Source organism: Cuculus canorus, chromosome 1 (assembly GCF_017976375.1).
Source record: "Cuculus canorus isolate bCucCan1 chromosome 1, bCucCan1.pri, whole genome shotgun sequence".
NCBI lineage: Eukaryota > Metazoa > Chordata > Aves > Cuculiformes > Cuculidae > Cuculus > Cuculus canorus.
Window position 1 is genome coordinate 64,824,223 of NC_071401.1, and position 24,453 is coordinate 64,848,675.

General features: G+C 38.8%; 2 protein-coding genes across 9 annotated transcripts in view; one reads left to right on the plus strand and one right to left on the minus strand.

Annotated features, from left to right (window-relative positions):
- The window catches only part of ST6GAL2 (ST6 beta-galactoside alpha-2,6-sialyltransferase 2), a 176,616-nt gene extending 158,182 nt beyond the window's left edge, over window positions 1-18,434 (plus strand). For 7 of the 8 annotated variants that reach the window (XM_054085038.1, XM_054084994.1, XM_054085024.1 and 4 more), the window contains 3 exons: window positions 235-336; window positions 1,384-1,558; window positions 13,447-18,434. In XM_054085038.1, the coding sequence (XP_053941013.1) occupies window positions 235-336; window positions 1,384-1,558; window positions 13,447-13,715 (546 nt within the window). In that variant the 3' untranslated portion in view covers window positions 13,716-18,434. Of the gene's footprint in view, window positions 1-234; window positions 337-1,383; window positions 1,559-1,853; window positions 3,968-13,446 lie in introns of those variants that run through there. The other variant, XM_054085049.1, reaches the window with a different exon arrangement.
- Window positions 7,131-24,453, minus strand: part of LOC128854170 (opsin-3-like) — an 88,461-nt gene continuing 71,138 nt past the window's right edge. The window contains exon 5 of the mRNA XM_054085059.1: window positions 7,131-11,185. Within this exon, the coding sequence (XP_053941034.1) occupies window positions 10,982-11,185 (204 nt within the window). The 3' untranslated portion in view covers window positions 7,131-10,981. The remainder of the gene's footprint in view (window positions 11,186-24,453) is intronic.

The window sequence follows — 24,453 nt, forward strand, 5'->3', positions numbered from 1 at the left end:
CAGATGGAGAGTAATTCAGCATAATGCTACTTCAAACTGTCATGAGTGCTGTTTATGGCTAAGCTCCTTTTTGTATTTTTTTTTTAAGAAAACAAAATGCTTAGAATCAACCAGAATTAAAGCAGAACAAACAGCAGTGCGATGAGGACTGTTCATTTCAGAAAAGGATTTTGCCATTTTTCTGGATCCCACTTGTTTTTAACACCGTGCAATTCTTTGTATCTGTGTTTGCAGATTCTCACCAATCCAAACCATCACTTTGTCGACAGCTCTTTGTACAAAGATGTTATCTTAGTAGCCTGGGATCCTGCCCCCTATTCTGCAAATCTGAATGTGGTAAGATGTCTGCTTGAACCTCTCTTCTCAATGAGTCTGAAAGCACTGGAGAAAATTAATGTATTTGGCGCTGCAGATATTATTCTCCTCACACCGAACCCCATAGTCTTTACGTCTGCATGGAATTGGTCTATTGTTCAAAAGCTTTTTAGTAGCTAGCACTTACACTGGAATTGACTGCTCTGAGATGCTAAGGTAGACGGATGATAGGGATTTTTTTTGATAAAATATTGCTAAATCCACATAACAGTGAGTTTTCTGTATGTTTGCCAAGGAGGAAATGTTGCTAGATTCCAAAACGATGTTTTATCAGGAAAGGTGAAGAATTGTATACATTTTTTCCCTCCTCCCCCTATGCCTTCCCAGACAAAATATCTTTTGGTGCCTTCCCCATTTCTCAGGCCTTCTCCCCACCAGCCTTTTTCCTATGTCCATTCCCCCCCCCGGCTATCTGTGCATCACTGTCTGCCCCCTCACTGAGAGCAGCAGACATCCATTGGTTGTCACTGGGGGCGCCTCTGCTTTAGGTAGTGCTGCAGCTCCAGTGGACCAGTTGATCTGATGGTTCTTGGCAAGAGGAGCTGAGCAGGCTGCAAAGTAGAAAGTAAACCTTCACCTGCTGAACTCCCTTAGCAACAGATGCCAGAGGCTGCTGGTCTTTATGCAGGCTGATGTCAGGCTGCTCCACATGCTGCTGCTGCCACCAGCAGAGACAGGATACTTTCATAGGGAAGTTCATCCCCTTGCCTGGGTCTTTTGTCAAGGCTCTTTGGATTCCTTGTTTAACACAAGTCTGTGAGTGGGAGATGAGGTTGGCATGTACTACTGCAGTGAATTGCTTACTGGGAATCTCTGTATGAAGAAAGGAAGCGGAACAGCCCAGAGTGAGGACTGGTTTTCTAGAAGTGTCCACCAATGCAGGCTGCATTGCTACCTTTGCTTTTGCTCTGAGAAACTTGAATGAAACTAGTTCACGTTTTTTTTGCAGGTGGTGTCCAAAATACATTGGATACCATAAGATTATAAAAATTCTTTTTTTCCTCGCAGTGGTACAAGAAGCCAGACTACAATCTATTCACTCCCTATGTACAGCATCGCAGGAAGAATCCAAACCAGCCATTTTACATTCTCCATCCAAAGTTTATATGGCAGCTCTGGGACATCATTCAGGAGAACACTAAAGAGAAGATACAGCCCAACCCTCCTTCTTCAGGTTTTATTGGTAGGTATATGCAAGAAGGGCCCAGGAGACATGTTAGAGTAAGAAAAAAAAAATAAAAATTGTAAGCGTGTACATTGCATGAGGATTAAGTCCATATACATGTACTGTTTGTTCTTGATGCTCTATACAGAAACAATGACTAGCTAAAACACACAGAATGATAATCTGTGACATAATTTGATGAATTTAATGTTCTGCTTTCTTACCCTTCACATCCATAGTATCCATAGCAGATTTATAAAATATGCATACATCTGTGAGAAATGTGTATTATTCTATTTTCATTTATCTATAGAGTACCTACTTGATTCTGAAGTTCTTTGCTGGCATCATAGAGCAGAGATGCATCAGACAAATGAAAGCATTTGGCACATCATACAGAGAGGATGGAATCACTGATGAAGTCTCACAGGCCAAGCTGTATTCCCTGCACAGGTCAATGAATGGGATTTGCCATGCCCTGACATGACGTCCAATGCTGAAAAGTCTGAAAGTGCCCAAAGCATCCCCCTTCTTACACCTGAAAGAACAGAGTTTCACTGTATTTTTTGGTCATTCCTCATTATTTCTTGGGGGGTAATTTGGCACTGTGCCCTCAGTTCCTACTATATAATGATGTATCTGATGCGCAGCAGGTCTAAAGTATGCAGGTAATCAGAGTAGCAAGGCTGACTCAGGGTCATCCTTAGTCACGCTTCTAGAGACACAATGGACAATAGAGCTCCAAATACTGTCTCCCGCTTAGGATACTCCATCCTTTCCTCCTTCACATTGTGGTATTGTTTGCATCCGACATGGGAAAACCAGTTCTGAGCATTTATCTCGGGCTCTGTATCCAGTAGTGTCATCCCATGATATTGTAAAGCCCACAAAAGGCCTTAGGGACGGTGCTTAGGCTCTCAGAGGGATGACATCAAGGTGTCTGGGAGGTGCCCATCCATGACCCCAGTGGGTTGTGCTTACCTGGACTGTGTGTGGAAAGAAGGCTGCCTTGTCGGAGGCTTGGCAGTTGGTTACTTTTCAAAGTGAGATTTTTTGGAATGTGCTTGTAAAAATTCATAAGGAGAAGTCTGTTCATGTGGAATGATCTCACCAGCAGCATTCACATTTTGCAAAAGCATTTCTTGGAGTAATGAAGTTGTTGATAAAAATAGGTTAACAGCTGCTGATCATAAGAATAGTGAAGAGGATCATTGTGCTGTCAATCTACGCTTCGACCATATATAAGAAACACTTCAAAAGCTTTCTTTGAAGAAGTGGAGTTAATTTCACTATAAGAATAGAACAGTAATCTTCAATCCTAAATCTAAATGTTCCTTACAAAAAAAATACCCTTCAAGCAGAGAATGCAAGCAAAAACATTGACAGCAAAAGCTGTATAGATAAATACACTTTGTGTGTACAGATGCAAATTTGGCTCCTTCGCTTCTGCTGGGAATTTTATTTATTTTGTTTTTGATGATGAGATGCTTAGACCTTTTGATGATGCTATTATTAGCTTTAAGAAAACAAGGCAGTAAGACAAGCTTCTTGGGAGTCATATCCACCTCATTTGATAGCTACCTACTGTTCTTATAGGTGCATTTTAAATATTTTAATAGGGAGAGGCTTCCTGTTTTAATAACCTTATTGAGTGGATGTCTGTGCATTGCACTGTGTAACAATATACACTGGGACACAGCATAGAAACAGGAATTGTGTATTGTCAGAGGTGGACAGAAAGGGCAAGGTAAAGCATAAAGAATATAATACAGCTTGGCAGAAATCTGAAAAGTCATGTTTGTCTTCAGATCAGGTATCTCTCCACAACTTGTGCAGCAAATACCCAGTTGGAACTGAAACTAGCAAACACAACTAAGTGCACCTGTATGAAAGGAGTACCCTGTATGTTGAGCTGATTCTTAAAATATCTATATGTTTTTTCCCATAAAAATAATAGAAAGAGTGGGTAATTGATGACCATCATAATATACAAGTGTTTTGATTTTAAGAAGATATGGGAAAAAGGCTTACTAAATGGCTACACTGTTAATACCATTGTGCTCAAAACAGCTATTTGAAGGAAGAGAGGCTGCTGTTACGTACAGGGTCTGAATTCTCAAGCAGAGGGACCTGTATCCCTGAATCTAAGCTCTATAGAATGGAAATAGTGATTCTAATCACTTTATTAGAATAACTTACAGTAAATCTGTATGGAATGGTCTGCAATTAGAATGAATACAGACTCTGCACAAGGATCTGTCTTCTCACATCACTGTTGCTGTCACTTATATGGAAAAGGTTGGAAAAAAAAACCCTGGTTCTTCATCAAGTGAAGCACTTTTGTTACAAGTTTTTAAACTCTCTTTAGCCTCAGTTTACAAAATCCAATAAATGTATAAATTAAAACATGGAAATATTAAGCTCTTTCCTTTCAGGAATATGAGGAATGTTTTAGGGTAGTCTTAGACTGTTTCTTCAGTAATTACATTTCTCATCTGACAATTGTATCTGTTTCTGCCTCTTAGTGCTATTTATAAGAAACTTAAGCCTTCCCAAAGGGAGGATGCTTTGTGGAATGTGATCTCAGTGTTTTTTTTGCAGTAGCAAGTCATCGGCCTTGGGCAGTGATTGATATCAGTGGAATCTTTTAACATTTTTAATAGCTGTATTAAAGTACTTAAGTCACAATATTATTAAGTTTCTTGGAAAAGGCATGAGTGGGTCATTTATGAGGAAGGGGTAGGCTCTTGAATGCTGTGACTTTAGGGGAACAAGAGAGTGAGAAGATGTAGGATCTTTTTTCTCTGATTTCTCTACCACGTGGGAGATAGGGAGAATCATAGAATCATAGAATTGGTTGGAACGGACCTTAAAGAGCATCCAGTTCCAACCCCCCTACTATGGGCAGGGACATCCCACTAAATCAGGCTGCCCAAGGCGCCATCCAGCCTGGCCTTGAACACTTCCAGGGAGGAGGCATCCACAACTTCCCCAGGCAACCTGGGAACATTTTTTGTGCTCCCTTTGTGGTATGGGACACCCTATCTTGGTATAACTCCCTCCTGGAGCCACTGGTTCCCCAAAACCTTATGTGCATTCATTCATTCTGTGCTGGCATGTGGCTGAGGAGAGGCAAAAGCTGGTGTCTGAGGTGAGGGAAGCATAGCACATGTCCCAGCTGTAGAGGAGGGGGGAGGAGAGGATGGGCAGAGAAGTGTGGCACAGAGTGGGATTGGTTGTGTTCTATGGGTTATATACAAAATAAGGCACAAGTCTTGAATGCTTTATTAATACTACATTTTGTATACATTCACTTACTGGTTTAAGCCTTTTAAAAACATCTCTGCTTCCAGCCACCTCTGAAATGGTAACATACAAAAGAAAAACACTATGGAGGTCTAAAACCAGGTGAGATGACCATCACCCAACACAGATCTGCTTCCTTCAAGAACAGAATTTCACTGCTCCTGTCCATCAGATTCTAACCTGTAGCTCTGTCTGGTTTTCTTGTACATAGGATGTTAGCTCGCAGCATCCCGTCCATCATGAATGTCATGCTGCAGCTTAACAATGCTAAATGTAGACTTGCATCTGACTGCAGTCTTTTCTGCTAAATTTATCACTTGAGCATTGTTTTCTACCCAGCCTAGTGATAGGTGTAAGTTCAGGCTGTTGTCGAAAGTAGGCTGAACTCATTGCCTGTCAAATTGCATCCTGTTTATTAGATGTTACTTCTGGGGATATACTCTGTCTAGGAAGGATTAACTTGGCACAGACAAGTTATACTTCATTGTGGAATTTTCTAGTGGATCCATCTCACAGTCTATGAATAATGACCAAAAAACCACAGAGATTTTTTTTTTTTTTCCCCAGGGAAAGGTTCCCAGCGTAAAATAATCCCTTTTATTTTAATCTAGGAGTAATTTTTGGCTTCTGTTCTGAGACACTGATGTGGACTTGCCCTGGATTGTATCTTTGCCGCATGTAGCATGTTATATCTTAGCTAATGTCACTACTCATTATAAATTATTTATTCATTGTCTCCCTAATCTAATTTGTAGATGAGCTTTGAGAACCCATTCTTGGCATATTTTTGCAGTTGTCACTTTCATGCTTTTAAACAAAACTCTCCACAGTATTTTCATCATCTTGCATTAGCATTAGGCGATTGCCATGGTGGCTTTTTGCAGTTAAATTTGTTGATTCACATAGGGCTGAAAATTGGGTTTGTAAGATGAGTATTGATATGTTTACATCTCGTCTTGGACTTGATCTGCTCTGTTTTTCTTGGAAGAAATGTAAGGATCCAACCGCCAAATCTTGGATTTGGTTTCCACTGACAAATCCTAAATTGACAGTTGAGTTTCTCAAGAGCAGCATTCTGAGTGCATCGCATGGGATGGTACACTGGCATTCAGAAAGTCTGGGGGCTTTTTAATAATGTCTAAAGTACATACAGGATTTTGTATGAAGATTTTGCTCCTGTTCCTGGTTTACCACTGGATTTGCCATTTTCCATGAGTTTCTATTTACTGTAGTCCATCAGTACACTTCACTACCTTACCTCTTCTTGAGGTGGTTTTACTTGAAAATCACATTTATATACCCTTATATACCTAGCAGCTTTTGTCTTTTTAAAAAGCTAACTGAAAGCTCCGTTTGTGGCATTCTGTTTGTTTTTTTCTATTCACAAATCAAAGTGGCCTGTGTAAATTTTTACATTTTAGGTTGTCTGTGTAGGTGGTAGTCTTTTCCATGTGTTGTAGCTTTTAGCATAATACATGAGCCACTGAATGCAAAATAATAACTAAGCCCAGATTACTTTATTGTTGGTAGAAAGAAAAGCTTGTTTGAAGCTTTGCAGTTGACATTACAGATTTAACAGTTATGCATCATTAATAGTTGATAACGTTATTTTAATCTTCCATTTGCATGCATTGAGACAATAGTACAAGCAACATTAGCAGATATTGTATGACTAAGAACTTAAAATGGCTTCAGAGAGTACATTGAACAGAAGAATGCAGCTGATCTCCAGCTCTGCTTAGAAAAAATATGCTTGCATGAACTGGAAGAAACTATTTGACATCCTAAGAGTTGTCTTTTTTACCATTGCTTACTCTAGCTGTTTGCCAGCAACTGGTGAAGGAACAGAATAGTGCTTACTCTTTCCAGCTCAGTTTTGTTTAAGTATTATCACACAAATAAATAATACCTCCAAATACACAAGCTTAAAATTCTTATTCTAATATAAAGCACTGTAAAATCTGAGCATCTCCTTTTTCTTGACATACAGAAATTAAAGAGCAAACTCTCCTTTTACAGCCCCCCAAGTAACATAAAAACCCCTCTACTATTCCAGTATATCACCCAGATTTGAATAACACATTTAAAACTATATATTACTGGTCAGCATTTTCCAGTTTGTGCTCACATTCCAGAATATATTATTGTGATTAATGTACGGCTTTTTGCATTCAGCATTACGTGGTAAATATATTATTTTCTAGGTCTACTATATAATGGAAGTATCTATACATCAAAAATGACAAGTATTGCACAATTTATTAAGCCATTTGGTGACAAATTCTTTAATAAATGTTTGGGTTTCTTATGATTAATCTTTGTCATAGTTCACAAACTAGACAGAGGTAAAAGAACCTTTTTCTAAAAATAGAGTATTTTTAAAAGCCAGAGCAACTTCTACTATGTGTCCCAAAGAATAACTGAGGCACATTTGGCCTGGTTTCAAGGAGTGACAACTTTTTCTGTGGTACCTGAAATCCAGTCGAGAGAGTATAGAAGTAGACTAGCATATAGATAACTATATATTCTAAATGTTTTATTTGTAATGCTTTCAAGTGCACAGATTATCAAACATAAACAGTGTGTCTAGCTAAATTCTTTTCTGTAACTAAATTCGTGATGTGTGTGAAATGAGACATGTTATAATAATCAGATTATGTGTATTTAAAGGTTTTTAGCATCTCTTACATGTTGTTAAAACGATGCTGAGTTTTTGCTGAACGTTTTAATTACAGTTATTATTCTAGATGCTTTCATATAGCATCTGTTGTATTCAGGTATGTTAAACTATATTTTATTTATTTGTAAACTAGAGCACATTCTTTTTAAATTAGCACGCTAACCACAAAGCCTAATTGTACTGTATAAATGATGCATGTTGGAAATTCAAAACCTAAAGTCATTAAAATTGCCAAGAACAGACTGAAAAACATTTTCCCCTTTTGATTAGAATCCATACTATCTGTTCATTTGCACAAACCATCCATGCAAAGAATTTAATCTTAATTTAATTCTGGTTTAAATGTTTTCAGCGCAGATTGTAAAAGCTCAGGAGTTTATTTTTGACAATTGGACTGAGTTTAAACCATACCCAACACTTCCTGACAGCATAGGTATCTGCCAAACAGGGGAAAAAAAACCCCCAACACATCTTTCTAAGGATTTTGAAATACCGTATGTATAATATTTTGAAATATGTAATACTTTATTGGCATCTAATATTTTACTGTTATAACAAACTTGCAGGTGGACTGTTTCTCTGACAGCTCCATCATTTCTTTGGAATACTATATTTTAAAATATTCAAAAAGAATATTCTGTGCTCACAATCCTTTTTTTTTTTTTTGTCCAGTGCAGGGTTCAGGAACATTGCCATTCAACTATAAAACATCCGTAAAGCACACCTTTGAATGATAAAACAACTTTTCTCCACAGAAGCATAATTATTTTACATTTTTCCTTTTTCACAGTTGTAATCCAAATGGAACTTTTGAAAATCCAGCAAAGGTATTAGAATATTAGAGTGGCCTATATAGAAATATCTTCAGTTGTGATTTTGAACGTATGGTTGCACCAATCACGTTTGCCAAAGACAAAAGCATGCTAGATACCCCGACTTTCTCTTTACTGTGAAATTGAGATTGGATAGTTACAATCTAAAAGTTTTGAATTCTCTACCAGCATTGTATCTAGAAGAGACAAAGCCACATGGTCATTTTCACACCCGCTTGCTGGTTTCAGAGTCATGCCTATAACATTAGTTTTGCATGCTTCAGTAATCTTCTGAAAAGATTCAACAGGTCCATTTCCATCCTTGGAGATACTCAGCAGTGGGCTGGACAGGACTCCAAGCAACCTAATGTAACTTCAGAGTTGTCCCTGCACTGAGGGGACTCTGAACTGCCTGCACAGTTCCTTTCAGACCCCTCCACAGATCTTAGGGCAACGTCATCACTCGGATTGGCAATATTTCTGCTGGTTTGTACTGGAGCGTAACAGGTTCTTGACCAAATCGCCTAAGCAGGATAGTAGCACTGCTGCTACTAGATGAATCCAATTCATCTAGTTAATCTATTTTTTTACTGAGCTTTTTTAGGACCCACTGGTGAAAAGCAGGCTTTGCCTTCTGCCCCATGGACTTCTCTCAGCATTCACTCTAAGGAATACTTCACCCTTTTTTTCATATTCATGTTATAGATTGCCTGTAGGCTTTGCTTTCCAGATTTTACTTACCGAATCAGGCAGTGATGTGAAAAGTACACAGATGAAAGAAATAAGTAGATAGGCGTGTCCTCTGTGGGCAATATAGGGAAAGGAATTAAACTTGGAAACTACAGGTTAATATGCGTGGGAGAGATTCGTCCACAGAGGATGAGCCTAGGAAACTATAATACAGAGAGTCGTGTAAACATAACAAATGGGAGCACACCTCCACTTTATCTTTTTAATTGCAACAAAACAAAAGTTTAAACATAATGTAAAAACTACTTTGGGGATCGTGTAAGTGCCAAAAAGCTATTAGTAATTGCGAAAAAAAAAAAAAATTATAAGATCACTGAAGGTGATCTGGGGGGAGAACTGGGGGAGAACTGAAGGTAAATGGGGAAATTGAGAGTTGTGAGGTGGATGAAAATATAGACAGCTTGGCACAGTTATACCTGCTGGATACAGATGTCAGTAACTCTCTGCAATGTTGATAACACCAAGCAAAGGGAGAAACTTAATTAGAGTGGTACTTAAAAACATAGGCTGGAATGTGAGAGCCATAGCCTGGGGAGCTCTACTGGCAGCCCTGTTTTAGGGACCTAAGGAAAATAAGGCAGACATGGCATTACAAAGTAAAGAAAATTGAATATATTCTAGTATAAGGACTGGTACCTCATGGTTTAAACTGCGGCTGTTCTTTTAAAGACAGTTAGTTCTATATTTTTTTGTGAACTTAGATTTCAGTAACAGCTCTACAACTCTAGGGCTATTCCCTGTGGAGGGGGGGTTCACATCCTCTAAGGCACAGGACAGAACTGAACCTATTTATTTCCTATTTTAGTGAAGACTAAAACCCAGCTTTTCAAAAAAGAGCTCATTTGAGGGGAAAGGGGTTTCCCTCCCTCCCTTTCATCTTTAATGTAGTGCTATTCCACCTTCTGTTTTCAAATGAAACAGCAGGAGCACATCATTCCAAGGGACAATTTGAGGGCTGTGACAGTGGAGGGACCTAGCTTCTCAGGTTCTTCATGACTGAATGTGTCATACTGCATGCCCTGGGATGTCACCCATAGGTGACTGGGATGGGAGTGCTGGTTGTACTGCACTGTTTGTCTCTTTGGCTGGGAGTCTGTGAGGTTAGAAGCACTAAAGGAGAAAAAATTTGGCACTGACGAGCATTTTTTCCCAGAGCAGGGTTTGGCATTTGAAATGTGCACCAGGTCTGAGAGTCTCAGGAGTGCTCCCATTTCTGCCAGAACAGATAAGCTTCTGTAGTTCAGGGACACCTCTGTATGTGTTAATCTCTACTCATTGTTTTATCTCATCTTTCTGTTTGTTGGCCCTAGACTTCAACACAAATTTGTGCTGTAAATTAGCTGTTATCACTCAGAAACTAGCCTGTTGAGTCATCGTCTTTCCTCCCTCAAAATATCATTGTCCAGTTTGAGCAAAAACTTAAGTGGACTGTCGGAAATTATGGCTATTTACAGGCAACCTAATCTGAAATCTCAAGACATGAATTGGGACGCAACAAGGCAGGAAAGGCAAGGAGCTAAACTAGATAGCCCAGCGTGCCTTTTAGATTGATTCTGGAGGACATTGATCCACAGATCACTAAGAACTTAAGGTCTACCACTTCTAAATGCTCCATTAAATTAACTGTTTTACAGGAAAGTCAATGATATTGCTAAAATTTTGTCATTATTGAACCATATGTGCAGTGATGTGGCCATCTTTACTGTTATTAAGGAAATTTATAAGATAATCCAAATTTTTGTTCTTGACAGTTTTCCTATCCCACAAATAGCAATTTTCTTTATTCACTTTAAGGTTAGCTGGGTAATGTAGCAGTGAAATGAAACACACTCTGGTTAAGGCTTGTACTTTCCATCACAGCCAATTTTCCAAAGACATGGATGGTACAGCTTTTCAAATTGGCTCCATGCTTGGTTCTGGGTGCAGGAGAGAAATCATTTTAGTGGCTGTTTCTGGACGTGGTTTGTTATTGAATGCATTTCCACCATCTGTCTTCTGATTCAGCTGGAAAACAGTTACCTTGGAGTGGCAGGTGGGCTCTCCATCAGAGGAGGAAGGAGGCTGGCAGTGGAAAAGCTGACGAAAACACTTGTAAAACTGAAACAACAAACAAACAATTCTAGATATAGTTGCTAGGCAGGTTACAATTCAGAGCATCTCTGTAACAGCGTGGGGGCAAGGAACTGTCGTTTATTAATAAAGTTCATACTTTTTGCTTTAATAGGGATTAAATATTGTTTCACAGTGAACTTGTGTTTCTTACTGCTTAAGACAAAAGTTCCTTTCCCTTTGAAATTGATAGGCTTAACTTTTCTAAAACTGTAGACTCAGTAGAGTGTAAAGCTGTAGAACAGTCTAAAACATTTTCAGAATATTTTTTTTATAATACAAGAGGACTTAATCACAGAAATAATTAGTTTTCAGTTACTTCACACATCAGGCAGGGAAAAAATCATTTTGATAATCTAATGATACACAGCAGGGAGCACATAAGGTTCTTTTCATTAGCAAGCCATTGAAACCTTCATGTTCCCAAACTGCAAACTAAACATCAGAAAATGGCTTTGCTTAATTAACAAACCAAAATAATTTTTTATGTTAATTCACTTCACTTGTCAGATCTACCCAAACCACCTTTGATGCATTATGATTCCAAAGTTGTTGTACAGAAAAAACAATTACATTAGTTCTCATTTGCAAGTGGAAAGTGAGTGGAATTACACAGCTTACTGTCTTGAGAACTGACAGTTCATATTGAACAGATAGGGATACCACTTGTGCAACAAGTGCTACAATAAATTTTCTATGAATTTTTATGTTTTAAGTGAAAACTTAAAAAGAAATGGTGTCCAAGGCTTACTTTTCTTTTCACATGGCTATGTGAAACAGAAGAGGCTCTCAGCAGCTGTGACTGATGTGAAAGTATAGCAGTTTAGACAGTGCTGTTGATCGATAGCTGATATTAGTCCCTTTGAAAATGTGCAGTTGCGACAGTACAGTTGTGCTGTAGGAAAATAAAGTTTCCGTAAGCTCACCTACGATTCTTCTGAATCTGTCCTGGTTGAGTTTGATCATCATCTCAGGACTGCACCTAAGGTCAAAGCAAACCTTTTCCTGGCTTTAAACAGGAAATTATTTTCCATATGGCCTTTCTTTGCTCCTGTTGGCAGTGCTGATGATAGTCTACCATTGACATGTGGCAGGAAACAGTGGGCTGGCATTTTGTGGATTCCTCTTGTGAGCAAGTCAGTGACTTTTCCTCATAACAGCACTCCTGTAAGAAGGAATTCACCTTCCTTGACCTCTTCATACTTTTCACAAAATTGTCAGAAGCTGTGGGCTTCTGTGTCATCTCTACATGGCTGATGTATGTTTATATGCCCTTTTGCATCTAGGTAGGCTGCCTCATGTCTTCCTGCCCAGAGAGATGTAAGTGGATTGAACAAGTGAAACTGTTTAATTCCAGACTAAGAAAAAACAACACTGTAATAAGGAAGAGATGTTTCAAGGAGTACACTGATGCCCTAATACTGCCAATGGTCTGAGTGAACCATCCAAAAGTTGTCAAGGGAGGAAACATGGGTGATACTGGCCTGTCTTTCTATTTTTGTTTCCCCTTGCCATGGTGCATGAAAAAGGAAGGGAAGATCCATTCAGATTCTTTATAGCCTTGAAGATTAATACATACATAAATATTTGCAAGACATAGATATCCAGAAGCACGGAAGAGGACACAATGGGCATACTTTGAATTTTTTTATATCTCCTGCACATAGCAGGTCAGAATTTAGGAGTGGAAGTTGTAGAAATACCAAGCAAAGTTCCTTAAACACTAGACAACTGCTCTGTGTGTATGTGTGTGTTTTGTGTTCTGTATTCTGCAAATGAATGTAAAGACCTGCTATGAAGTAGATTCAGGAATCAATGATACACAACAAGAAAAGGGATCAGTTGACTGAAAAAAATAGTGTGCAGCTGCATCAGGTCCCTGACCCTTGGAGGGGGAGTGTTTGGTGGACAGGATAGGGTAAGTAGAGAGAGGTGGGAGAGACCAATCTTCTCACCCAAGGAGGCTGATGTTGGTATGCAAGCTCTTTATAGAATTTTTACTCTTTCCTTATGATTGTTGTCCTACCCCATCTACTACACAGGCATCTCAATCTTTATGTATCAGGGACAAGTGAAAGCTGCTCTAATAGAAGGAACTATTACTTCACTTACTGATTTTACAGAAGTAATACTTTGTGTGTGCAACAGCAAAGGAAAGTAGGAAATTAAAACAGATTGAATGGCTGCAGGGAAATTTCTGTGAGAAAGTCAAATCTGGGGTTCACTTTTGTTTTTACTTTCTGCCCTAGGTATCCTCATCATGATGTCCATGTGTAATGAAGTGCACGTGTATGAATACATCCCTTCAGTCCGACAGACCGACCTATGTCACTACCATGAACTCTACTACGACGCAGCTTGTACCTTAGGGGCCTACCACCCATTGCTCTACGAGAAGCTGTTGGTGCAGAGGATGAACAAAGGTTTGCAGGATGATCTGTATCGGAAGGGGAAAGTAATTTTGCCAGGGTTCAAAGCTGTCAAGTGCCCCGATCGAAATAATTTCCCACACTTGTAGAAGAGAGTCTTTCAGAAACAATGTGCAATAAGGTACTACTGTCGTACTATAAACAAGAAGAGAATACTTGAAAAATGTTTCTTAGACCAATCTAGACTTGAGTCTATAAATTGTAATTAAGTAGCAGGCATGAGTTTTTTCTGAGCCTGAGTATTTATTACTGCTTTGCAAATAGTTAAAGGAATAAAAAAAGGCTTAGCTCATGAACGATGCAAAGGACATACTTAGGCAGAAATGTAATGTATTGTTGTGGGTGTTACTGTCAGAATTTGTCTGTGGTTTCTTATGCCACATATGCTAGAATGTAACATTTTTAATGAACTTATTTAACTGTCAAACCTGGCATTGTGAAACAGCCTCTATTGTTCATGTATAGAGTGGCCAGTTTAACAATGCAGCTTTTCTCGTGGCTACAGAGGATTTTCGCAATGTCCAAGAATGAAGTAATTGCTACTCCAAGCTGTGCAGTTCTTGACTAGAGTAGATTTTAATTCCTGTTCATACGCAGGCTCAGTTACAGGCCTCCAACTGCATAGGGGACCTTATGGTTGGCTATGAAGTCAATGGAGACGGAGATGGCTGTACCCACAGCTACAGCAGTTAAACTACTGGATGTTCTTTTAATGCCAGACCCCCATGCTCACATTGACTGCATAGGGCAGAGTGAAAAGAAAAATGTCTGATTTCTTTAGTGAGCAACAAACATATCTTTAACCCATTTAGGAAAAAACTCTTCCTGGGAGGCCTGTCAAGGGGTTGTAAGTGAGATGGAAATTATGCCTTCCCCTGGTCTGCACCGATAAAGATCCAGAGAAAGCCAAGGGAGGCTGTGCAGCACTCTACACACTGAAAGCAAGTGTAGAGGGAGTTCATCTTTCTGCAGCAAAGATAGCGTTCAGGATTACAGACATCATTTGTTAGAAATTTCACTGGGATCCAAATCAAACTCACATGCTCACAAGTTACTGCTGTTAAGAAAGCATAGGGAGTTTTATGACAAAAGAAGGGGATATCAGCATTTTTTGTTTCATGTTTGAAAAACTATACCCTAGAGAAGCTGTAATGCCTGCAAAAAAAAAACCTCACTACAGATTTCATATGGAGATAATTTGATATTTTCCTTCATAACACACAAAGAGAATATTCTCTAAGGCACTTCTAAATATCTGTCTGGTTACTAATATATTTAAAGCATTATTTTTCATGGCAAGACTTGAGTTTCAGGTTTTCCTAGTGGCAGGAGGTTAATTTTTGTGGGTTTTTTTTCACATAACTGTACCCTTTTTCTTAGGGTAAGTTCAGCAGGAAAGTATGTACACAAAAGCACAGCTATATTCTGTTCTTATCTATTCAGTAAAAAAAGGCAGAAAGCTCAAAGAGGCACTGAAAATAATAGCTGAGTGATTGTGGTAGAATATTTTTCATTGTTCTGTCTTAAGCAACAGAAAGGCAGTTGAAGAGTGCATACAATATTAATGACTATTTCCTCTTCAACAGAAACACAAGTATAATCACAGAATCCTTTTTCTCTCACTCTGCTCTGTGGGTCTGATGATTTTCCTTCCTCAAAAGTGAAGAATGTGTCTTACATAGGACTTAGCCCTCTTTTTTTCTTGTAGTCTCTTAATTTGGGCTTTATGATCCTCTTAGGATATCTTTTGTTGACAGAAAGTTATGTCCAGATGATGTAAAAATTGTATTTCTGTATTATGTGGATAGTTATGTCCATAAATCATTTTGGTACATGTCAAGATGAGTAAGTTTTACTCATATTAGCCTTAGACTCTGGATATAGTACATACTGATTTCATTTTTTAATATTACGTATGGCAGCAACTTTTATTCTGAAAGTTAATAACACTGTTATTTAATCTTACGGAGAACAGATAACCTATATAGAACTAATGTATTTTTCTGTATGTTTGGCACTCTGTTTGCAAAACATATGAAGTTTTAACAGTACAAAGATGTTTCTCTTTCCTGTATGATGGGTTAGCCTACCACATATTTGTAAAGGAAGGGAGTTGATTAGCTTTCTATGACTAGTGAATATGCTACTTTTCCATAAGCTGGAAATTCTCAAGTTCTGAAAAGAAAACAAAGCATATCACTTTGACTGATCTGCAATGACTAACCTTTAAAATACTAACTACATTATTCAACTACCCACAGCAGGATTATGTTGTATTATTCCCTCAGTAATTTGTCAGAATAATCAACATAGCTGTTGTACAGAACAAGGCAAGTGATAAAGTTTCTTGTAGCAAGCGCTAAGCATACCTACTTAAAACATCATTTAAATAACAATGCAGAACCAGGTCTAAGTTGTTATAAAATGAACTTTATATTTTTAATTTACTGGACTGCGTTCCCTCAAGACCTTCCAACAGAATTTTTTTTCTTTGCTGTATCCTGATTTAAGTAGCAATCAGTGCTCCTTCCACACATGCAAGTGTGGGTGTTGTAGCACCATCACCTACAAAGATGCCACAGAGCTGTGCTGCAGAGGCTTGCTTTCTCACAGGGGAAGTCCAACATGTAATGCCCATCTTCTTGAAAAAATAAGGATCCCTTGACATGGCTTCCCAACATTGTTTCCGCTGTGATGTTCCACTGGTCTGCCTACTCACACACCTTGTGGCTGCTTCAAAAGATTTTACTCCCCTACCTTGTCTTGTCCTCCTTCAGTTTTCAGCACAAGTGGAAGTGTGCCTGCTCCGAGGGCTCACCTCCACTTGCTGCAAGAGCACAAGGGGCAGAAATAATGGGGCAAGTTAGATGACCTGCAGAGGTGCTCCCCTCACCATTGTTTACACTTTGTGGCATTGACATTGGTGGCTTTTTTAAGAGCCTACCAAATATTTTCATATTTATGGGCATTTCCCCATCACTCACAGAGGCAGAGAGAGCTTTACAAAGAATCACATTCAGTAGATTTTAAATGAATACGTAGTGATGCTGAACCATATATCGTTTAATAATAATGTAAGAGTGCTGGTTTTAGATACAAATATTAAATGCAGAAAATGTGAAAGGAAATGTATTTTCTCACCCATATTGTGGAGTCTTGGGGGAAAAAGATACAGACGTGGCTTTGTAGCTCTCCCATCTGGCTGTCACACCCTAACAGAGTGGAACAGCACTGTAGATGAGAGGTTTGCCCAAACCTGGCTCTTGAGGTGCATCATCAGCCAAGCAAATGCCTCTGCTAGTGGAGCCCTGAGCTCCTTTCACGCTTGTTGCAATGATGCAGTTTAAATGTACGGAGCTTTACTGACAAATAGGAGTAAGCTGCCTTCAAAAGCTTTTAAGCCTCATTTCTGTGCCCTGGTGCTGTGGACAACAGTTGCACTTAGCTGAAACAAACCAGAAACACAGCAGCAGCTTAAGGAACTGTGCTGAGTTTATGCTGAATTTCATTATGCTCTTTTTTCCACTGTGAATTCTGTAGCTTTTCTTGTGGTGCTCTATCATTTTATACATTCAGCCTTTGGGTGGCTAAATCCAAGGCTGTCTATTTGAGAAAAAAAAAAATAGAAGATTTTGCCTCATTTTGAGCAAAAATCTTTTTTTTGCTAGGAAGAAAATATTAATGGTTCCATTACTTTATAGTTATAAAGCTTACCTGAGCAAAAACTGACAGCTCAGTCAGTTATGCCTTCAATTAAACTACTATGTCTTCTTTTTACACCTTGCTATGCGGTTTTATGCTGTTGGAACTCTGGTAAAGTCAGTGAAATTACACTGATATAAGAAATACGTACCTGTGGAGAAAGAGGGGGGTGTTTTTACACACTCTCATTCACACTCTCTCTATACAAATTTAGCTAAATCATTGCATGTCTTTGGACACGACACCTTCTTTATTGAAAATATCCAAATTCTGAACTTGTTGCTTTAGATCTCTTGCCAAAGTCAGCAAAACCAAGACAGTTTTTTTCTTAAGTGAAGACAATTGTCTACACTCAATGGTTGCATGGCCTGAATACAGTCATTTTTGAGATGGATTGAATTAAACAGAAGTTCAGAACACAGGTAGACCAATCCAATCCATTGTCGGGTTTTTCTTTTTAATTTCCTTTTTCTTTAGATGTTTTCAAGGATGCAAAATGCCATTTGGACAGTGACACAGATGTACCACGAAAAGAACATTAAATGCATTGACTGCAAAAATAAATGGCTACTATTTTTCCCTTCATGCTTTCTGAAGTTGATACATATTGAATACATGAAATTGGGTTTTGAAGTAGGTAATTCAGAAGAGTGTCATTAGAAAGCATCTGAATCTTCCGCAGGTGCCATCCTCTCATACAAATGGAGGATACCCATTTAACTGTTTTAAATTTACAATAGCCCATGTCTGGGCATATCTGCATCACTGAATGAATTTTGACACTGCAAATTTCTTCTCTCTGGCTTAGTGATCAGATTCAGAGTTTTGTGCTTGAAATAAGAGTTGTGTGTAAAAGCCTTACATTTATCCATATCATCTCATCACTCTTATAATATGTAGTCATTGGAAGTATTCAAATATAGACTGTGTACTTTTTTAATAGCTTTGAGAATTATTTTGTATGATGATTTTTTTAAATGAATGTGTACTCTAATAACAAAACTTAAGATTTTACAGGAGTCACATTTTTAAGCAGTGTTTGTATACATTTTAACACTTTTTATATTTTCTATTATGATTTTGTATATTTTTATGTATGCACAGTGTACAGATTTTTTTCTTGTAAATAAAACATTTGTTTTCATTTGTTTGGGAGTGCTGGTCTTTTCATATTGTTTTGAGTGAATGACACTGAACTGCACATGGTGTGAAACAGGGCAGCTGCCTGTTAGTTCTGCCCACAATTGCAATGAAATCGCTAATGGAAATGGACAGATAGGGTAACAAGTAGCTTTCATAGTGAACTACAGAAAAAAGGCAAACATTGTAAGACCAGTTTTATTCTGAAATGAACACGTCTACCCAAGCAGGTGCTCTAGCATTCCCCTGTGAGAATATAACACACTGCTCTAGCTTTGGCAGGAAATTTCTTGGGATAGTCAAGCCCTCTAAGGAGGTCGCCCTCTGGTAACTTGATGCTGTAACTGAAATGCTGGTAAACTTCAGCTAAATGGCTGTGCTAATCATTCAAGGAATCCAGCATCATGTCTTAAAGAATAAGAACAGACTTTTTTATCAATTATTAATTAAAATGAAAAACAACTTACCAAAAGGAAAACATAACTTGCCATTCAGTTTGTGATGAAATACCATATAATTTAACTGCTACAAGTCTGCTTACATCCATTATGTGAGGCATTCTACTGCTCTTGGTAGTCTTTGAGCTAGGCAGTGGCTGTTGTAAGGCCCATGGAGAAGACAATCACTGTTTTCATCCCAAGTAGTCACCGTGAGTCTATGCCAACTATAAAGCTAGTTCCAAATTAGTGGAATGATAAAAGTTGGATTGCTATCATGTAAATTCCTGGCAACCAGTAATCATGCAGCTCATCTTGTGTATCGCACCACCTCCTGGCAGGCAGTGTTGAGGGGATAATTACTATATGTCATGATATGCAAGTAACACCTCTTGGAAAAACTCAGTCCAATGAGCTACACTAGGGGATAAATTAAATGCTGAGATGCATAAATGAAGCAACTAATTGATGCTTTTCAAATCCATCAACTTTGCTTCTACACTGCTTTTTTTCCTTTAAAAAAATAAAACCAACAAAACATGATCATTGTATTTCATGTGACAAAATGCTCAGCAACCTTTATTGTCTACAACATGGGAGAGGATATTCTTGTCTCACTACATACAAACCTGTATCTGAATTGGAGGTTGAAACCCATGAACTGTAATGCGTTAGGTACAGAACATCTTGCTGTACCCTGTATTCTTTAGCAGTGACAGCAGCAGGAGATGTGACATTATCTTTCAAATAGTATCTCAGGGAACCTTCGAGGCAACTCATTTTCAGGTTTCATTCCTAAACTGGATTTCCCCTTTCCAACCAATATACCTTTGAAGGAGGCACCTTTTATCTTTTTATCCATAGCAGTCAGCTGTTTTACTTGAGTAGCTCTGAGGAACATAGGTCTCCGACAGGTCAAACTTCACACAGGCATTTTGGTATGTTTATCTGCATTATTAGCTCTCTTGTTGTGATCTGGCTGAAAAACATGTTCCAGGACGATTGCTCTAAGTTGCTGTCTTGACTGCAGCATGAACCTATTGAAGAACAACTAAACAAGTGAGGGAGGAGCCAGCCTTTTGCTATAATCACACCCTTCAACTTCTACAAGAAACTGCACCAGCAGCAATGATTAAGTAGTGTCTTACTGTGGGAATACTTCACCAGTCAGTATAAACAGTTCATTAATGCTTGTGGGTTGGTTGGATTTCTATTCTAGCTCTCCCAGCATCCTGATCTTTCCAGGGTGCCAAGCGGATAATTTCATTGTTTCGTCAGATTAGCATGGATTTATTTGCTACACTCCAAAACCTACCAACGTCCGCTCCATACATGTATCTTGCCTTATTTTTAATATTTCGATGCTACCTTCTTACAGTATTAAGTTACTCCAGATAGCGCACCTCAAAAAAAATCACTGCACTTTTGTGGAAGTTAAGTACAGCCCGAGCCCTGCGCTTCATGCCTTGATGCCCAAGTCAAGTGAGAAGTTCATGCCCTGTTATTTCTTTTTCCCAAAAATATGCTATTATTGAAGTAAATGCTTATTAAGTTTGATGGAAATGCTAACTGAATATACTAAAATGACAGGAGACTGTCATGCAGTAATATAGTGGGCCCTGGAGTCAGAGTAGCCACCAGAGAACTGACAGGACTAGCAGGCTGTGACAAATCACAGGGGGACCCATTGCTGGTGGGATTGCTGGATCCTTTAAAAACAATAAAAGTAAAGAAAGAGGCCCAGGGGAAGGAAGGGGGAAAAGACAAGGAATGATCAAAACAGCAAGAAAGGAGAGAGAAACAGCTAGAGAGACGAACCATACTGGATGCAAAGGCAGAACTGCTTTTTTCCTAATAGTCACTTAGCTGGGTTTGGCTGTTCGTTTTCTTTCTTGTTTTTTTTTATTTGACCATTGTAGAGGAACCCAGTTCCTCAGTCTGTGCTCATCTTGCTGCTATCAGGTTTAGTGTGGTGGGATGTGATCTTAAAATGAAGCACTAAGGTAGAGTTATGAACAGTAAGTGACTTCTACCGAGGCTCAGCTTTTTTGTGAACACAGGAATCCCACAGATTAAATGGAGAAAAGACTAATGTCAGCAGAGTTGTGGGGTTACATTGCTACACTCGGAACAACCTCCTCTGTATGCTTATAGTGATCTGTATGATAACTGAGAGAAGAAAACCTATTTCCTCCGGTGACCTGTTTCTGCACGTAGACAATTACAAATCAAATACCCTCTTGGTTATGAGATGCTGACAGGTAAGGGATAATTACGGCAGCAACAACTCCTTATATGCTTGTGAGAGGACTCCAGAAACCCTGAGGAGTTCAAGAGGGCAGGCAATAGACATCACAGCTGCATTAATTTTATGGGAGCAGCCAGAGGGGAAAATTGCTGCTGGGGCTGACTTCAGGCTGCGTCAGCTGCTCTTAATTGCCTCACTCCCCAACAGTCATCTGACTGCAAGTGACCTTCGTGATTAAAATATTCTGCTGGCCCACCTTCTAAACAGTGGGTTTTTTCTACTCTCAGTCCTGAAGTGCTGATGCATGTGGTGTGCCACCTACATCCTGCACTGCTGTTACCATGTGCAGCAGGATATGTCTCCTGTGCAGCTGAGGTCCTTAAGAGAAGGAATGGAAGAAGTTTTGGGGGTTTCTGGATTGTTTTCTATAAAATGAGAAGGCCTCTTATTTTTTTTGGTTTAGTCATTCTAGCAGTTTAAGGAAGTATAACATGAACACGCCTTAAGAAGCCAGAGTTTATGACTTGTGAGCTGCCTGATGTTTTGCAGACTAGGTGGCATTCCCGATCCGAAGTATCTACACCTTGGATTAAGGCAGTGACAGTAGGAAGAATTTTTGTCAAGTTAAGGCAAAGAAACATGAGATGTCGCTTGTGCATGCTAAACGTGCCTGAGGTCTATCCCTAGACCCAGCCTTGCTGCCTCACGAGACATGTGAGCCAGAAGGCTCATATTAAGGTGATGTATCCTGAGCACAAGGAGGGCAGATGTATGAGCTTCCTACTGGATCATGAAACACTATTTTTCTTTCCTAGCAATATTCCTCCTTGGAGGTGTTGGGCTGTTTTTTAGTGACTTTCAGTACTTGTTTTCTTTTATAGAAATTGAACTATAAGCTATGTGATGGACCTTATTCCGACTTAACAAATGCACAGTACTGAATGTAGCTATCAGGCCATTAGGCATTTTAATGAGCAGCTGCAACATCCCAAGAACGGTAGAGATGAGAAAAAAAACAAATCAATAAGCTGTTACCAAAATAATACTAACAAAGTTGTTCCATGGTAGAAGAGCAGGGAAGGCAGAAATAAAAGAGCAAATACCAATGTGAGAAATAGTACCTTATTTTCATAGATACAGCATACTATTCAGATAATCCTTGATCATTTAAAAGTACTCTTTTTAGGCAAGTCCTCATGAAATATGGTCTCATACAAAGTGGAAAAAGTGAGAGATCAAAGCTGGAGATAAACTAGAGATAATTGTTTTGTTAGAGGAATCAGAGAAACTTTTCTTTACCCGCATTTCAATGTAACCAGCATGGCTGCTGAACTTCAAAGGGACTGGTTGTGCACATTAAAGCACAATATTAACAACGCTACTGTCTTCAGTGCACAGCACTGTTTCTTCCAAAGGGGTTTATCACTGGAGGAAAAAAAGACCAGCTGTCATATTTATCTCATACATGCTGTCCCCTGGCCTGAAATAGAGCTACTGAAGCCTATACAAAAGCACTATACAAAAAGGGGTAGCATATGTGAAGTTAATTCCTCCTACCTAAAATAAAATTAAGAGAGTTCCCTAAAGCAATATGAGGAACAAGAACACGTATACAGTGAATAGCAACAAAATAGATCCTGCCACTAGTTCCTGTTTCCATTTCATGATGTCAGAATTGTTCAGGGCTTTGCAGTGTGATTGATGGATGCTGACTGACAGACGCAGCAGCAAATTTACCAGTCCCTACAGTAACATTTTACTTCATGAGGAGAAATGAAGGGTATATTATACTGTAATATGGGATAAGTGATTCCAGATCATTTTGAAATAGCTCCCAATTTGCTGAAAGCTCAAAGCGTAACGGTGAGAAGTATTTTGACATCTGAAAAATTTATGTTTGTTTAGTCATAGTCAATATGCTGTTCTGCCTACCCAGTTTCTTCTTGTATTTTCAGTTTTCACCTATGGATTCTGAATCAGCCCACAAGGATTAAAAAAAAAAAAGTACTTCTAACACACACACAAAAACTTCAACAGCTTTTGGGCATTTTACCTACTGAGTCTTCCTCAGCACTGTCTTTCATTCCACCCCCGGCTAAAACACAGGTTCTTACGAGCCCTCTCTGACCCCAGATTCCCATACCGCCTGCCCTGTTGCTACCGCTTCTGCTGTCCAAAATGATCTTTCCATCAGCTGCTATGAACAAAATACTGGAAGTGCTCTGATCGAGAATGCTGGAAAAACCTTTTAACTGCCAGATAGGCAGTGTGCTGGTGGATGAAGGCTTTTGCTGCAGAGCTCATACTGGTTTTCAGGCAATGAGAACTGCATTGAGGTAAGTTTTGAGTATAAGGGATGGCAACCAAGTCTTCCCAGTTTTTTAATCTTTATCTTGGTTTGCAGCCAATTAGGTATTGATTTTACCCAACACAGAATTAAAAATTACTGAGGGTGATTTGATTTGTGACTGTGTTTTGGTAGCAGTTATTTTGTTTTATATGTAAGTAATGCAACAACAGAACCAACTGGACCGAGAAATCAGGATTTCTGTTGTGATGGATTTTTTTTTTCTTCAATTTTTTCTTATTTCGGACAAAGCTAAAACAAATTATCAAAAAATTCCAGACCCTTCGGATGGTCAAAATATCCAACTACAGGTAGATGCATTCAGGGAATTATAGTTCAGCTTATTTCTGTTTGTTCCCCTATAAAGAAGATTCTCTGCACTGAGCTACATTTGATTGCATATCCTTCCCTACCTGAGCCACCACTGTTCCTGCACTGGCGCATGAGGAATGCAGGCTGGTAAGGAAGCTTAATCTGCCCAGGAAAAGGACAGTGTTTTTCATTAAAGATACATTTTACAGGAACCAAGGTGTAGAGGCTTAGGCATGGAGATCTGGCCTGAAACGGACCCTTTGTCCTTATTTTTTTCCATGCTGAAAATAAAATTTGCAAAATTAACAGCTTCTAATTTTTCAGAATCCACATTTTGTACCAAGAAAACGTTTGAATGGGAAATTGCCTACCACGTTACAAAATTGCCCGCTTTTTGTTTTATGACTCACAGAAAAATCTCTGGATTTTGACATTGGTCATCATGGAGAAAGAAGGCAGTGAAGGTGAAACGGAAGACAAGTTATGTAACTTTTTAGTTAACCTTTCAATCCTAATTGTAGTGTATGCCGATTGGCCAAAAGCCAGCATACGCAGAAGTCTTATAAAGTCTGAGTGAGCTATAAAGTCTTAAGTAAGTATTATTTCCTTTAAAGTGATAAAATCTTACATCTGAAGCAAGG